Genomic DNA, 18,001 nt, shown 5'->3' with positions numbered 1-18,001 from the left:
TAGTACAGGGGGCACTAATCCCCCTCAGAGATCTAACAGACTTCTGCTCTTCAAGTCCTACTCATCCTGCGTGTTATGAACTAGATGTCCAAATGCATGTAATTCCCGAAAAGTTACAAAAACGCCCACAAGAGGGGGATAGTAACATATAAAGCACAATTAGTAATACAGTGCCCTCCATAATATTTGGGAGAGAGACATATAAGGCAGGCTCTATTGTAGGCACGGAGCTGGACAGTTTGACAAGTGTGGCAGAGCGACAGGCGCTGAGCAGGTTCCTGTCAATCATGGAGAATCCACTGAACAGTGTCATCTCCAGGCAGAGGAGCAGCTTCAGCGACAGACTGCTGTCACCATCCTGCTCCACTGACAGACTGAGGAGATCGTTCCTCCCCCACACTATGCGACTCTTCAGGGGTAGATGTTAATATTATGCAAAATTATTGTCTGTCTGTTATACCTTCATTGTTATCACTTCTTTAATTTAATATTGTTTTTCATCAGTAAGCAGCTACTGGAATATGTGACTTTCCAGTTGGGATTATTAAAGTATCTATCTATCTATCTATCTATCTATCTATCTATCTATCTATCTATCTATCTATCTATCTATCTATCTATCTATCTATCTACATTTTTCCTTGATTTACCCCTCTGCTCCACAGTTTAAAATTGAAAATCAAACAAGTCAGACATTGTGATTAAAGAGCACATGGCCAAATTTTATTTAAGAGGATTTGCACACAATTTGGCCACGCCATGTAGAGATGACAACACTTTTTCTACATGATCCCCCCATTTCTGGGCACCATAATGTTTGGGACAATTGGAGTCATAGGTGTTTGTGATTCCTAATGTGTTCTTGCTTCTATTTAATATGAGGATGAGAGCTGTACTAATGAAACCACTGTAAGGCTGAAAACCAAGAATAAAGCCATTAGAAACATCAGTAAAGCCTTAGGATTAACTAAATATCTGTAATATCATTAAGAAGAAAGAACACATTGGTGAGCTCAATAATCACAAAGGGACTTGTATGCCAAGGAAGATCTCCACTCTTGATGACTGAAGAATCCTCTGCCTAGTAAAGAAAAAGACTCAAATACCTACCTGACAGATCAGAAACAGTCTTCAAGAGGCAAATGTGTGTGTCAGAGACAACTATCAGCAGAAGACTTAAACAGAAATACAGAGGCAAGATGCAAACCATTACATAGCGGCAATAAGATGGACAGATAGCATGTTTATGAAAAAAGAATTCAAAAAGAATTCTGTAGCTAGGCCTTGTGGACAGGTGAGACAAAGATGAACCTGATTACCGTGGAGGTGAAAAGGAACTACCCAAGATCCAAGACCTTAACTGGCCAAACCAGTTAAGTGATTTAAATCCAATTGAGCAGGCCATCCATATGCTAAAGAGAAAACTTAAGAGGACAGGCCCTCAAAACAAGCAGGAACTGAAGATGGCCGCATTAGAGGCTTAGCAGAGCATAACCAGAGAAGATCCTCAGCACACTGATGTTGTCTGTGAGTCGCAGACTTCAAGTAGTCATTGCATGCAAGGGCTATGAGACAAGGTCCTAAATATGACGGCTTTAATAGACCTGCCATTGCTGTATTCCAGACATTATGGTGCTTTGAAATGCGGGGATGTGGTGAAGTGAGATCTGGGTCTGTTTAGCGTTTTTTTTTAAAAAAATAGTAACGGCGCACTGCACAATAACGTGCAGTGAATACACTTGACTTGAGCATTCCTAGTTTTCATCCTCTTTCTTTCTCTGTACGTTTAGCATTCATTTGCTCAGAGGTTGATGCGCTTGCTGCTTCCTGAGCAGCTCTTCTTTTCTCCACCCTGCGTCTGCTTCTTCTCTTCTTTCGTCTGCATCTTTTTGCATTAAAACTGATTAAGTCGGTGTTTGTGTTGCAATTACTTAGTACGCTTTTCTTAATTTTTCAATTAAGATGGCACTTAAGTGTTCAATCTGCCTCAAGAATGATTTAGGATATGAAGAGGAAGGGGAAGTGATGGCGAACGGCGCCCATACGCATGCACCACACTGGCGCCCTGCTGTCTGCTGTCAAGAGTTGATTCTACTATAAAATAAAATAAAAATGAAAAGAGGAATAACTTTGGAGGTCAATCATCACCCTGAAGGCAGATAGTAGACGTCACATAGTATATTTGTACCAAATTTCAGGTCAATAGGTCAAACGGTTTGCAAGCTACAGATGATTTAAAATCCTGGACAGACAAACGGACAGCCACGGTAGCGTATTATAGAAGAAGATTGCTGCATTCGTGTCCTTCTCTGTGTGTTGTGGCAGCATCGCGAGCGGTTCTCATATGTGATACGGGATGCGGATGGCCCTGCACTTAGTGCACAGGTGTAGGATTGGCTGTGACCCTAAATGACACCAAGAGCAGCTCATCACCACAGCTGTGCCACATCCCCAGTTTAAAAGCGAAGCATAAGTGTGAGAAGGGAGGTATTGAGAAAGGCGGACAAGAAGAAAAGATGGAGGTTAAAGGGAGAAAGAGAGAAGAAGGCTGGAGGCGGAAGGGGCTGGTGTGGGACTGAGCGATCTGAAGAGAGCAGGTGCAAGGGAGAGAAAGCAGGCAGTTGGGAAGTGAGCCCCGAAGAGGAGTGTGTGGCCGACACTCGTGGGGCCGTTGAAATGGGTCACTCCAGCTGAGCTGCAATGAGGAGCAGGAGTGTCACTGCGGAAGACTGGGAGGGCAGCAGGGGTCCGAGAGGCTTGGGAGGAGAGCCCCAGAGTGAGTACCCTGGCCATTGGGGACCCAAGCCGAGGTCCAGAGAAGGGAGCTTTTCGTAGACATGGGATGGCAGGGACCCGGACCTGAGGAAGGTCAGCTGTGTCTGCTGTTTGGGTGACTCCTCCACTGCAAGGCCTGCACGAGATAAGCAGAGGAGCCACCAGTTAAAAGATCAAAGCACTTGGTTTTTAAAGAGGATAGTTTCCTGCCAGTTGGTTTTAACCCCATTTTAATGGATGCATTTATTTTGATTTTAACCTCTACTTTACCTTTGTTTTTACTTGGATTATTTATTTATTGAACTATCTTTTTTGAACACTGCACTTTGGACACTATTTGGACACTTTTTTTCTGAATTGTTTTCTAAAAAAAGCACTGATCACTTTTACACCTTCCCCTTGCCTCATGTGTGCTTTGAATTTAATCAGCAATGATCATGAGTTTACATTATCAATGGTGTCAGGTTCAAGGGGCTCCCATAATAGAAGAGGGCACCAGGAGCCGACCTGCACCATCACAAGGGGCGGTGTAGAAAAAGTGTTGTCATTTCTACATGGTGGGACTGAAATGTATTCAAATCCCTTTAAATAAAAGTCTGCAATGTGCACTTTAATCACATCTAAATTGTATGATTTGTAGTTTTAAACTACTGTAGACCTAAGCATTAATGTTTGCAGTGCACCATCTACTGGAATGTACTGTATTTTGTAATGCATGTAGTAATTAGATGCATTGCATTTGTCATTCCAACAGAAGGCACGTCACAAACATTTGCAATAATAAAATGCATTACAACAAGTGTTGGTGATGCACCATCAGTTGGAATGACAAAATGCAATTCATATGCCTGTTGAAATGAACAGCCTTTATACACACAAAAAGGTTTGAGACAGCCACCCATATATTGTCCCTGGCTACAAAAGGGGTTTGAAAGAGCACTTTTTTGAGTCCTGAACTGAACTGATGAGGTTAGGAAAAGATGGCGGCTATATAAGCCGAAAAGTCGAAGTGATGTAATTTGGCCGCAACCGGAAGTGATGTCAGTCAGGGTGCCGGAACTGGAAGTGACATTAATCTGGGCACCAAAAACGGATGTGATGTTGAATCAGGCAGGTTTTCCTGTATTTGGCCTGCAGAGAAAACAGAGGTAGGTTTAGTGCACCCCGCCACCCCCTGGCCTGGCAGATATTAACCTCCACTTGGACCACTCAGCTCCCTCCTAGTCACATGTGTGTGACTCTGTGTTAAATGCTTTTTGAGATGGGGTTCATAAAAGTAGTGTCAATGTGTGTGATGTGCCATCTGTTGGAATGACAGAGACATAGCAACTGAAAGGACACACAGATACACAGTCACAAGGACACATATTCTTTTATAAAGGTGTATATATATATCAGTTTCATGTTAGGTTAATCAACTGCAATACTCAATTTATATAGCACAATAGCAGCACTAGAGGAGAGCAGCTAGAATAATTTAGTACTATGAGTTATAAGCTGTGAAGGAAGATTGAAGAAGTTGAACCTTTTCCCTCTGACCACATGAGGGTTAGGGTTAGGGTTAGGGTTGTGTACTCAGCCATACAGATCATTTTTTTATTATACCTAAATGTATGGGATTTCAAGCAGCAAGCAAAATTGCTAATCAAGGGATCTCATTAATGTTCATTGGTGGCCGAGCACTGTAATCTTACTCTGGTACTAAAAAGCATACAATAAATAAGGTATGGAGAAATCTATTACTTAGGAAATGTTAATCTTAAGTAGATGCATCACATCAAATATGGATACACTATTAAATGAGACATGCTTTTGCAGGTGTTTTCCAAAGATTTCAACCGTTTGCAGTGCCATTTTAATGTCTAAAAGATTTGTATTATTTATTTAAACGATGTATCAAGCATGTCATGTGATCGTGAGTGATTGGAAGTTTCATGTCATCTGACAGTAATTGTTGCACTTCTGACCTCATTGGACTTCCAGTATAAATATGGCCACGATTCCCATTATTAACATCCCTCAGTTGGTTACCATAAACAGCCAAATCTCTTAGTGGTAGATGAATTTTCATTAAGTAGGCAAAGTTCTGGGCTCATTTGGCTTTGTTTAACGGTTTGCCCCTTTGGTTTGTTTCCTGGGCTATCTCTTTGACTTTAGCCAGACGTTAACTATGATTTCTGGTTCATGTTTGCATCACTCACTCTTTTTGTCTAGTCACAATGATCTCTGGAGACACAGTCTCATAACATATGTACTCTGCAAAGGAAAGCCACACCACTTTGCATGTGTGCCCATCAAACGGAGCCTCCACTTTCATGACAAATGCACACTTTGGATGTTTGTCTGTGAAAGACTGTATCAGCTCCGTGGTAATCTCTTCCTCCTGCTAAATGCTGATAAACTTCATGCCAAATCTGATCCCTTCAAAATCCTACTATCTGCCAGGAATAGTCCACAATGGAGCTTTTGGTTTGTTTTCATTAACACAGAATGTCCTTAAATAAAATTTTGCCACTTGATGGGATAAGGAGTGTGGAAATGTGTCTGAGATCCATGGCGAGATTAGCGTGACCAGAGGACTGTGTGGGTGCTGGGTATTTTATTTAAGAATAGTGGGGGAAATGGTGAATTGCTCATTCACGTGCAGGAAAGCAATCAGCACAACCATCCCTCATTAGTGACCCATGGATCGCTCAGTGCACCTACACTGAAAAATAAAAGATTTGAGCTAGGTCAGGAAAAGGGAAGGTCGATATCAAATGGAAGGAAGGAAAAATGAGACAGACGGCAGGAGACAGAGAGGGCACAGATCTGGGTGGTCAAGCAGGAGAAGAAGTGGTCAGGGATGTTCTGTGGAGGAGTGAGAGGAACAGCATTCCAGGGGCAGATCCCTCCTGTATAGCTTTAGGGTCAGAGTGGTCAAGTGCACCAAGGAACTTGTGGATGCCGATGGAGGTAGCAGCACAAGGGAGGTGGGCTCTGTAGTTTCTGATGACACAAAGTATTCAGGATGAAAGCCAGGTGGTTCACCACATTTGCTGTTTTCACAGCCCTGCTGAGAGACTTGGAGGGTCAGCAGGTGAGATGAGAGACATGGAGATGCACTGGACCTTAGAAAGAAGAAAAGCGGATTCTGGCTCTGATTTTATCATTGGTTTTAACTTTTTTAATTCAATCTACTTATTGTTTTCTAATCTTCACAATGCACTGTTTTAATAGATTACTTGAAAGTTTTTGAAGAACTGCACTTTATCTTGGATCACTGTGTTTGATTTCAATAAATTTGCACTTTGCATTTGCACAGATAACTGTTGTTGTGTCCTCACTCATAATAGTCCAGCATCGGTTGCAACTATTGATGTACCAGTGAATGGAAGAGGCCCAAGGCTGCGGATGCCATCACACAAAGCTGTTCTTTTCCCAGCCCTAATACTTTTCAGTGCTTCTATCTGCCTGAGGAAACATACATTAAATCGGGATGATGTTAGCAGGTTTCCCAAAATGCAGTGTGGCGGACGGCCAACATCCTTGCCTGGCCGAGATGCCTGCTTGGTGGGAGGACTCGGGAAGAGAATATACACACAGCATTTTCTCCCCTAGAGTGCTAGATGGCAACCCCCCCTGGATTGCAGCAATGCTTTGGATTTCGATAGGGCTTCATGGAAGTTAGGCACAGCCCTGCTGGGTTCAGTGGGTGCTGCCAGGGGGCTGCAGCAGGAACTGTGGCAGCCTACTTTGTTGGGCTTCCACCTAACCCGGAAGTGCTTCTGGACCATGTTAACGGACCACCGGAAATACTCCTGGGTACAGGATAAAAGAAGACCACTGCCACTGCTCTGAGAGTCTGAATGGGAGGAAGTGTGATGAAGCTTGCTGGAGGTGGGGTGGTAGTGGAAAAAGAGAGGGAGAAAGTGGGAGAAGAAAAAGAAAAGACATTTTTGTGCTTTACTGTGCTTGGTGCTTTAATGCATTGTATTGTACAAGTGGGAAACTTGGGAAGCGTTTCCCACAACAAAGGTTGTGCTGTGCTTGTGAACTTGTGTCTGTCTATATCAGGATTGGGGAGCTGGAGTAACCCCTGCAGGCCACAGCAGACAGATCAACTTATACAGTAATCTATATATATATATATATATATATACATTGTGAAGGACAGCCAGGTCCCATGCCCGGCAGGGACTCCCCTGCTGCTTATGTTCCGGGGGAAACGCCATGGGCAGTCCAATACCTCCCCCGGGATGCTTGGTGGCAGCCTCCCTAGCCGACGGTGATTCCCCAACCACCCGCAGGGCTCCATGGGAGATGGAATCCTCCACAGCTTGGTTGGGGCCTGGGGTGGCCACAAGGGGGGGCTCTATGCTTCCAACAGCCCGGCTGGACGAATATTCAGTCCCACCCGGAAGTGCAATCAGGACCAGGTGGTCAATCACCTGGAATGCTTCCGGGTGGGCTATAAAAGGGCCCAGCCACCACCACTCGAGGAGCAAGAGTCAGGAGGAGGAGGACTGAGCTTTAGGAGGAGTGGTGGAAGAGGAGAGAAGAAGAGTATTTGGTGTTGCAAGTGTGTTTTGGGACTGTGTTGGGCTGTGTGGCACGGGGAAAACATGTCCCACAACTGAAAATAAATAAAAGTTTGTTTATTTTTATACATGCCTCCGTGTCCGTGTCGGGTCAGGTGCCTACATAGCGCCTTTGTTATAACACATATATATATATATATATATATATATATATATATATATATATATATATATATATATATATATATATATATATATAATCCAATGTCTGTCTGCTTTTCACAAAAGAACTACTTTTTTTAGATTAGGTTATTTTCTATATATTTTGCTTGAACATTCTGGTTGATTTTGTGAGTTCTCTCATCGCACTAAGTATCATAGTTCACTTGCGGTACCAATTTATTTGAGCGAATCAGAGAGACATGAAGCGGGCCAAGGGGAGGGTAGCTGGGCCCTCCTAACTCACGTGCAAGCCTCTGTTTGAGTCAGTCTACCTCTCACCACGTGTTGGAGCGTACTTTGCCTCCGCTTAGCTACCGATACCTGTTTGTTCAAAAGACATTGTCATCTACAGATTGTTAAGGAGTAACGTTTGACATTTTTGAGAGAGTGATAAGAGCTACGTGTGTTTTAGAGGGTAGCTGCTGATGGCCAAAGATATCACGGCCATGTGCTTTCTCCTCACGCGGGGGACGCTCTCCCATCAGACTTGAACACGATCAGAAACAGTGCTTACGTTTGATGTTGGAGCACACTTACCTTCCGCTTGTCCAGGTTAACATTTTATAAAATTGTTTTATTGATTTTTAAAGTTTGTCCTGTTACACTACTATGTGACCAGATCAGCTAGCAGGGTATAAATAGGATTTTATTTTTTTGGTCGATAAACATCCATATTCCTGACAAACATTTCATTAAATAAAAAATCTGTTTATTTTATGAAAATAAGTATTCACTTTCATATAATTTTATGATTTTGTGTTTTTTTTCTGTGGGTCAATGAATAAAATATGATACTGGACAATCAAGGAAAAAAAGAGTACCAACTATTGGTATTTCCCTTGAAGAACATATACGAAGGCATATCAAACAATGAACATTCACTATTTTTTGTCATATTACCTATAATGTTGACAAGAATACTGAAACCTGATGACTTTGTGCTTCAATGGTGCGTCAGTCTATAGAAAACCAAATTGAAAATTCACCAGGATTTCTTTCTGCAGTGAACGTGTCCAAAAAAAAAAAATATATAACTAGGACCTGGGGCACAACTGGCCTAGTGGTCAAGACACCTCAGAGTGACCCATGGTAGTGACGATGACTCATGACACCGGAGAGTGGTGATCTCTCGCATGTTCTTCCTCACAGTTCCTCGCAGGCATCTCTGTTTTTATGGGATGTACTGCAATAAGCACCTACTGTATTGCGATTGCCATGTCTGTCAGTCCATCTGTTTTTCCACATGAAACAACTTGGCTCTCAGTGGTCCAATTTTGTTGAAATTGAGTGCGCTAATTGTTCAAGGAAATCTGTCATAACAGTTCCATTTTTCATCGAGATTAACCCAAGCAAAGCATTCTGTACAAATTTTTGAATTTTCACGATCTTCCACCAAAAAGCATTGTTGAATTTTTGAATTCATTTATTTCAAGACAGAGAAATGTTCTGTAAAACTGAAATAAGAGATCAGTGTACTGTTTCTATTCCCCAATGTAGCCTGTATGCTTTCCTCTTTTACTCGTACGACAGCCACTCCCACTGACAAAACAAATACACAATACAGGTACATCAAACATGGGGACATGCACCAGCTCACTGCTCCAGCTGCTTGAAGCAAATAAACCATGACAGTAAAAGAGAAAAGTCAATGATCTAGAAATTAATGCAAGAGGAAAGTGTTGCTCTGAAAGCGCAACGTGAACAAATATGTACTCATCATTTATGTAACGCTAAAAACAATCTGACATCTACATCATCAGCACAATATACTGATCTAATATTTCTCTGACTCTTTAATTTATTAACACAACTCTAGTCCATCATGGACTGAAGCAGCCAACAGTTTTAGCTGGAGACTTCAATGGAAACTTTAAATCTCCATGTGATGCATCTTACAAAAATCCATCTTTAAGAAAACCAAACAAAAATTAGTTTCTAACAATAGGACATCCATTGATGCCATTTTTGACACCAACTGAACTGAGCTCTGCTGCCTGTGAAAGCTATTGAGCTATACAAGCTCTAATAAAATGCCATATAAAGCTATACAAGATCTTCTGGGCAGCATGTTGAACTACATCACATTGTAAAGTGCTCCTAAAAAGCGTGCATTTAATGTGGTCTGATAATGCATGCATTGCATTCTGCTTTCACAGTTCACTTTTTAATTGACTCATTGTAACACAAATCTATACTAATAAAAGGCAAAGCCCTCACTTACTCACTGACTCACTCACTCACTCACTGACTCATCACTAATTCTCCAACTTCCCGTGTAGGTAGAAGGCTGAAATTTGGCAGGCTCATTCCTTAAAGCTTACTTACAAAAGTCAGGCAGGTTTCATTTCGAAATTCTACGCGTAATGGTCATAACTGGAACATATTTTTCTCCATATACTGTAATGGACTTCAGCTCCATGGCCGTGGGGGAGCGAAGTTGCGTGTCACATCATCACACCTCCCACGTAATCACGTGAACTGACTGTGAACGCACTACGTAGAAAAGAAGGAAGAGCTCTCAAAGAGCGCTGAAGAAAAACGCATACAAGCTTATTTATAAGTGCAGCTACTGCAGAAACAAAGCACGGTGTAAACCATAAGTTTAAATTAAGTTTATGGACACGATCCTGTTGCCGTTTCTCATGCTTTCGTTGAATACTTTATTCGCGAGAATAAGTTTAATGAGAAGACACGAGGTATAAACGAGACTTTGGATCACTTTGTAACGGAGTTAAAATTGCTGTAGTGAGAAACTTTTAAGTGCCGGATCTTAGCTAACATTAAATAACGCCGTGGACATCACAACATCACACAAGAGGGCAGCTCACGTGAACTGACTGAACGCAGTACGAGTCATCACTTCCATGCATCAAACCTGTTCAAAAAACGCATTACACAATTGACAAGGTAGGAAAGGAATATGCTCCGAGCTGAGCTCCACAGCTAACGCGGTCTTGCGGAAACAACTTCGTCATGCTGCCACCAAATACTAGCAGAAAAATCCACAAGTTAATACACATGCTGTCTCTAGAGTTTCTCCACCCTCAATGTATTCCTCGCATCCCCGTTATACCCTCTGATCTCCCATTTCGTCATATTTCAACCGGAGTGCTGAACTGACAATGTGCTATATAAAGAGAACTATAACAATCGTAATAAACGAACAATAAAACAACGGAGACCCCGTTGATTAAATAAAAAGGCAGCTTCCTTGGCGAAGCAAGGAAAAAGGATGGCCTTATATGTTGTTCGTTTATAAAACAGCGGAGAAGCTGTGTAAAGGCTGCTTTACAAAAAAACAGCAGAGTGCCTTATATGAGCAGGCAGTCAGCTAAAGAAGGGAATCAATAAATATCTATAATCGTAATAAACGAACAAAAAATGGTGTACAAGCCGCAGATTAAATAAAGGAAATGGGTACCTGAACAGTAAAGTAAGTCTCAAATAGCTACACAATAACTATAACAATCGTGATAAATGAACAATAAAACAGTACAGAACTGTGAAGCAAGGAGAAATGACGGCCTTATATGGCGTTCGTTTATAAAGCAGCGGAGAAGCTGTGTGAAGGCAGCTACACAAAAAAACAGCAGAGCGCCATACTCTGAATGTATTCCTCACATCACCGTTATATCCTCTGATCTCCCATTTCAATTCAAATGCCTCAAATTTCCAGTAAGGCTCTGCTTCACGATGACAATTAATAAGTCTCAGGGACAGACCCTACAAAAGGTTGAAATTGATTTGAGGCAACATTGCTTTTCTCCTTGACAACGTTCTCAAAAGTAAGCTCAGTGCGCAGCTAAGTCATATTACAACCGGACTGCTGAACTGACAACGTGGTATACAAAGAGATCCTTAACAGATAGTTATTGGCATATTTTCCCTCAGTTTAAAAAGGTTTTCTTTTCTTCTTAATAAAAATTTAAAAGCAGTACTTTGTCACTGCGAAGCGTGGGGATTAGCTATATATAGTATATATATGTAGATATGTATATATATATATATGTGTATGTATGTGTTGTGGTCCCCGGCCGGGGCTGGAGCCCGGCCGGGACGCCCAGGAGGACGAGAGAAGGGCTTGTGCCTCCTCCAGACCGCGAGGGGGCGTCCGTCCTGGTTCTGTTGGGGACCACGGGTCGGGGGCATGGAAGCCCTACCCTGTAGGGGCCCGTGGCCACCGCCAGGCAGTGCCCCGATGCCGGTTTATCCCATGCAGTCGCTGGCCGGGGCTGGAGCCTGGCCGGGACGCCCTGGAGGACGTGAGGAGGGCTTGTGCCTCCTCCACACCAGGAGGGGGCGTCTGTCCTGGTTCTGTTGGGGACCACGGGTCGAGGGCTTGAAAGCCCAGCCCTGTAGGGACCCGTGGCCACCGCCAGGCGGCGCCCCGATGCCGGTGTATCCCGTACGGTCCTCGGCTGGGGCTGGAGCCTGGCCGGGACGCTTTGGAGGACCAGAGGAGGGCGAGTACCTCCTCCAGACCGAGTGGGGGCGTCCGTCCTGGTTAGGCAGGGGGCCTCGGGTACAGGGCATGGAAGCCCAGCCCTGTAGGGACCCGTGGCCACCGCCAGGCGGCGCCCAGTGCCTAATTATCCCGGGAGCCCGGCACTTCCGCCACACCAGGAAGTGCCGGGGGGAAGACTTTATGTGGCACCTGGAGAGCTGCCAGGAAGGCAGCCGACACTTCCGCCACGCTGGGGCGTGGCTAAGGAGCAGATGCCGGAAACACCTGGGGCTCATCCGGGGGCATTATTTAAGGGGCCGCCTCCCTCCAGTGATTGGTGGAAGTCGGGAGGAAGTGGACTGAGCGAGAGGAAGGACTGGAGGCGGCCAGGAACGCACAAGAGACTGTGGGCCTGGACTTTGGGGAAATCAGTGCGAGAAGGCACTGGAGGTGCACGTGAGCACAAACTTGTAAATAGTGTTGCTTAATAAATGGTGTGTGGTGAAAATATGATGTCCGTCTGTCTGTGCCGGGGCCAGCGGTCACAGTGTATATATATGTAGATATGTATATATACAGTGGTGTGAAAAACTGTTTGCCCCCTTCCTGATTTCTTATTCTTTTGCATGTTTGTCACACAAAATGTTTCTGATCATCAAACACATTTAACCATTAGTCAGATATAACACAAGTAAACACAAAATGCGTTTTTTAAATGATAGTTTTTATTATTTAGGGAGAAAAAAAATCCAAACCTACATGGCCCTGTGTGAAAAGTAATTGCCCCTGAACCTAATAACTGGTTGGGCCACCCTTAGCAGCAATAACTGCAATCAAGTGTTTGCGATAACTTGCAATGAGTCTTTTACAGCGCTCTGGAGGAATTTTGGCCCACTCATCTTTGCAGAATTGTTGTAATTCAGCTTTATTTGAGGGTTTTCTAGCATGAACCGCCTTTTTAAGGTCATGCCATAGCATCTCAATTGGATTCAGGTCAGGACTTTGACTAGGCCACTCCAAAGTCTTCATTTTGTTTTTCTTCAGCCATTCAGAGGTGGATTTGCTGGTGTGTTTTGGGTCATTGTCCTGTTGCAGCACCCAAGATCGCTTCAGCTTGAGTTGACAAACAGATGGCCGGACATTCTCCTTCAGGATTTTTTGGTAGACAGTAGAATTCATGGTTCCATCTATCACAGCAAGCCTTCCAGGTCCTGAAGCAGCAAAACAACCCCAGACCATCACACTACCACCACCATATTTTACTGTTGGTATGATGTTCTTTTTCTGAAATGCTGTGTTCCTTTTACGCCAGATGTAACGGGACATTTGCCTTCCAAAAAGTTCAACTTTTGTCTCATCAGTCCACAAGGTATTTTCCCAAAAGTCTTGGCAATCATTGAGATGTTTCTTAGCAAAATTGAGACGAGCCCTAATGTTCTTTTTGTTTAACAGTGGTTTGCGTCTTGGAAATCTGCCATGCAGGCCATTTTTGCCCAGTCTCTTTCTTATGGTGGAGTCGTGAACACTGACCTTAATTGAGGCAAGTGAGGCCTGCAGTTCTTTAGACGTTGTCCTGGGGTCTTTTGTGACCTCTCGGATGAGTCGTCTCTGCGCTCTTGGGGTAATTTTGGTCGGCCGGCCACTCCTGGGAAGGTTCACCACTGTTCCATGTTTTTGCCATTTGTGGATAATGGCTTTCACTGTGGTTCGCTGGAGTCCCAAAGCTTTAGAAATGGCTTTATAATCTTTACCAGACTGATAGGTCTCAATTACTTCTGTTCTCATTTGTTCCTGAATTTCTTTGGATCTTGGCATGATGTCTAGCTTTTAAGGTGCTTTTGGTCTACTTCTCTGTGTCAGGCAGCTCCTATTGAAGGGATTTCTTGATTGAAACAGGTGTGGCAGTAATCAGGCCTGGGGGTGGCTATGGAAATTGAACTCAGGTGTGATACATAGGTTATTTTTTAACAAGGGGGCAATTACTTTTTCACACAGGGCCATGTAGGTTTGGATTTTTTTCTCCCTAAATAATAAAAACCATCATTTAAAAACTGCATTTTGTGTTTACTTGTGTTATATTTGACTAATGGTTAAATGTGTTTGATGATCAGAAACATTTTGTGTGACAAACATGCAAAAGAATAAGAAATCAGGAAGGGGGCAAATAGTTTTTCACACCACTGTATGTGTATATACTGTATATATGTAGATATGTATATATATGTGTATATATATATGTATATATATATGTATGTGTATGTGTGTATATATATGTATATTTATCTGTATGTATGTACAGTATATATGTATATGTGTGTGTGTATGTATGTGTGTATATGTATGTGTATATATGTATATATATGTAGATGTGTATATGTATATATATATATAGATAAGTGTATATGTAGATATGTATATATGTATATGTATATATGTTTATATGTGTGTGTCTGTGTCTGTGTATATATATATATATGACAACAACACTCATAACAGTGACAAAACAATTACATTGACAATCATGTTACATTATTTTTAAAATGTTTCCTTTTCTTATTCATAACTTCTTTAACACACTACTTCTCCACTGCGAAGCGCGGGTATTTTGCTAGTATTAAATAAACAAAAATATGATAACTGACTCTTTGATGAACTAACTAAAGATGTAAAAAATGCTCCAACTTTTCAATTCAGTTAACTAAGTCCCAGGATTCTGCCATACATTGTATGGGTGAATAACAGCTCTGCAGATGGAAAAAAAATTTGCGGGAACCAACCTGGTTGTCCCTTTTACTGTCTGAGAACAAAGCAAATAAACAGAAAATAAAAGATGCTTATCAGCGTATGTTCTGTATGCAGGAATTCAGTTAAATAAAGCTCTGGAAGCTTTTTTTTGTGTCATTATTTCACCTTAAATAATTTCTTGTATTAGGAATTTGTTAGCTTTTGCATTCCCCCTGGGGTCAGAGCACAGGGTCAGCTATTGTATTGCACCCTGAAGAAATTGCTAATTTAAGGGCCTTGCTCATCAAAGTAAGATCTCTTTTGGCAGTAATGGGGATTTGAACCAGCAACCTTCCAGATATCAGTGCAGATCCTTAGCCTCAGAGCCACTATTCCACCTTCAATTTTGTAGTTGCTGTTAGTGGAGCTCCATCTGGTGGGTTGCTCAAGCCAGTAATGATGCCTCCTCCTCGGAAGCCTCAGGGTTTTATACCGGCTCAACTGAAAGGGGTGGGGTCAGATTCCTTCACTGTGTGGCATCTTAGTGCTGTCAAGAAGAGAGATGACAACGTTAGTGGCAGTGCCCCCTTTTGTATCGGCGGGTTATTACATGCCTTGACTGAGCCTGCAAGGAGGTCCTCCAAAGTGCATGTATGACAACAAATATTTTCTAATTGGTTTTGAATTAATTTTAAAATGCTACCAGTTTAATCCAGTGCCTGTATGACTCTGAGTATCTCTTTTTATGCCTGTACAGCAACTCCAACAAATGTTTGTTAAGAATTGTACCCTATCATCACCAGACAGACATAAAGCTAAGATTGTCTGTTCATTTGTTTTCTATTTTTATTTTTGCAGGAGCATTTCACACCCGAGTGCAAGTTCAAGGAATGTGTCTTTGAGAACTATTATGTCACCTACTCCTCCGTTCTATACCGGCAAAGAGAGTCGGGCCGAGCTTGGTACATCGGCATCAACCGGGATGGACAAGTCATGAAGGGCAACCGTGTCAAGAAAACAAAGGCTGCTGCTCACTTCCTCCCTAAGCTCATTGAAGGTGGGTGGCAGGTTCATTAAAATAAACAATACCAATTGTATATATAATTATGTAAATAATTATATATACTAAACTCTAGTTATTATTGTATGGTGATAGATCAGTCCTTGTGTGACAACAGGCCACATGATGTCCTGTGTGAGCTGTACATATGGCAGTCACAGATCAGGCTGAAAGCTCCTTTATAGTGATCATAAAAAGTATTCCCTTCCTTTAGAAGTTTTTGCATTGTAGTGTCAAATGACTTTGAATCACAGTAGATTAAATTTGTCTTTTTTGACACTGACCAACTGAAAAAGACACTTTAAACTCAAAGTAAGAAAAGATCTCTCTGCAAGGTCATTTAAATTAACTACAAATATAAAACACACAATAACTGATCTCTTAAGTTTTCACCCCCTCTGCTGGAGCCAATTGGCTTTAGAAATCACAGAATTAGTCCAATGGAGGTCACCTGTCATAGGTTTCAGTTGATCGAACAGACTTGAAGTTGTTGCTGCAGCCAAAGGGGCTTCTACAAAGTAGTTAATGAAGTGTCTTAATTTCCTAACTTTTCTGAAAACATATTTTCACTTTGTCATTATGGGTTATTGAGTGGACACTGATGGGAAAAAATGGAAAATGTATCTATTTAAAAGAAAATGTACAACACACCAAAGTTTGCAGAGAGTGGAGGACCAGGAATCCATTGTATGCATATATATTGTAAAACTAAAGAGTGTCAGAGTGTTGGGACACCAAGACAGAAGTCCCATTTAACTAAGAACTAAAAAATTAAAAATAAAATAAGAGAAAGTGAACGTGGGTTTGTAGTCTTCAGTATCAGGGTCCAAAATGAATGCTTACTTGCAACAGGATTGATGGTATATAGGGGTGTTAGACACAGAGGGGTGGAGGTTTATGTTAAAGGAGGTGGAAATGACATCATAGTTTACCCAAAAACTCTTCCTGTGGATCTAGGGCAAACAAAACAGGAGTCACCACCATCCCTTCCTCATCTGGGCGAGGAAGCCGGGAAGGGCATTTACCAGTAGGTCACAGACAACTTGCCCTTTAACTTGGATTGAAGTATTGATGTCTGGCCTTAGTCAACCCCTGGCTTTTCTCCAAAGATCATATGCCTGAGGTCTTGTCAGCCGCTCGGAGTCTAACCTCCATTCATGGCATGCATGCTGGTCCAAGGAAACGCTGTAACTTTTGAAGATCTCGACTTGTCATGTGTGTCATAGTTGGTGGCATCCTCAGCCCTGAGGTCATAATAGGTCCTTTGTGCTTCACCCTTCAGGAATGGCGCCTATATGTTTGCCCACTTGGAGTGCTACCAATGCTGTCTTATGGCCATATGCTCAAAAATTAAGAGATATGACTTGATGTTACCATTCTCTTGTAACTGCATCAGCACCTGGGAGGGAGCCCTTGACCAATCCTGCTAGAAGGTGACAAGTGCTTGAGCCTGTGATTCCGCCTCAGAGATCTGGGTTCGGGTTTCACCCAATTGGACCTTAAGTTTCTGTATCTCTGTGACCATGTTGTGACTTTGAGAAGTCAGGTTATGCTCTTTACTCATCTTAGAACAATATCCTGCCGACTACGCCAATGTAATAAGGACAAAATGAGTCACAAAGAGGTTTTGGGATGGTCATCCCGTATACTTGAAAAAATTGTTGAAAAAAATAGGCATGTCTTTACAGACAGGAGTTCAAAGCAGGACTGACCAGCAAGTTGAAAGCTGTTCTATAAATATGGCTGAATGGAGGAAGAGGTGGAGCCAGGGTGCCAGAAGTGACGTCAATACGGGCTGGACTGGTGCTGATGTCATTGAGATGCACGGTCTTTGGCCATTTCTACAGAGGGACAAAAGGAGAAAGGATCAGGTGATAGCGCCAATCCCTATTCCAACTGAGAAACAGCACCATTTGAGCCTGCAATCTGCCTTCCATGCACACGTGTGTGACAGTATGTATACAAGACAGAAACGCCATGAATATTTTGTTGCCAAAAGCTATCCTATTTGTTGTCAGACTTCATCTTTGGAAGTAAATTGACAAGAAAAATAGAAAGCAGTGTCTGGCTGCTATGCTAGTGAAATGGCGATTTCTTCACAGGATGTTGCTGTTGATATTGTGCAAAGGTGGGGACAGAGGTGGGGCTTCGTAATGTCAGTAGTCCTTGGATTGGTGAAGATCTTCTTCAGCAAAAAAGGAGAATAGTGGAGACTGTGGAGTAACACTCAGTACCTTCTCCTGAATACCCTTCGCA

The 18,001-nt window shown here is 42.5% G+C and overlaps 1 protein-coding gene across 1 annotated transcript in view; it reads left to right on the top strand.

The window, feature by feature from the left end:
• fgf11a (fibroblast growth factor 11a) overlaps positions 1-18,001 on the top strand; it is a 476,711-nt gene that overhangs the window by 418,742 nt on the left and 39,968 nt on the right. The window contains exon 4 of the mRNA XM_039746927.1: positions 15,544-15,742. Coding sequence (XP_039602861.1) covers positions 15,544-15,742 — 199 coding nt within the window. The remainder of the gene's footprint in view (positions 1-15,543; positions 15,743-18,001) is intronic.

Source organism: Polypterus senegalus, chromosome 3 (assembly GCF_016835505.1).
Source record: "Polypterus senegalus isolate Bchr_013 chromosome 3, ASM1683550v1, whole genome shotgun sequence".
Classification (NCBI taxonomy): domain Eukaryota; kingdom Metazoa; phylum Chordata; class Cladistia; order Polypteriformes; family Polypteridae; genus Polypterus; species Polypterus senegalus.
This window is presented reverse-complemented; position numbering and strand designations above follow the sequence as displayed.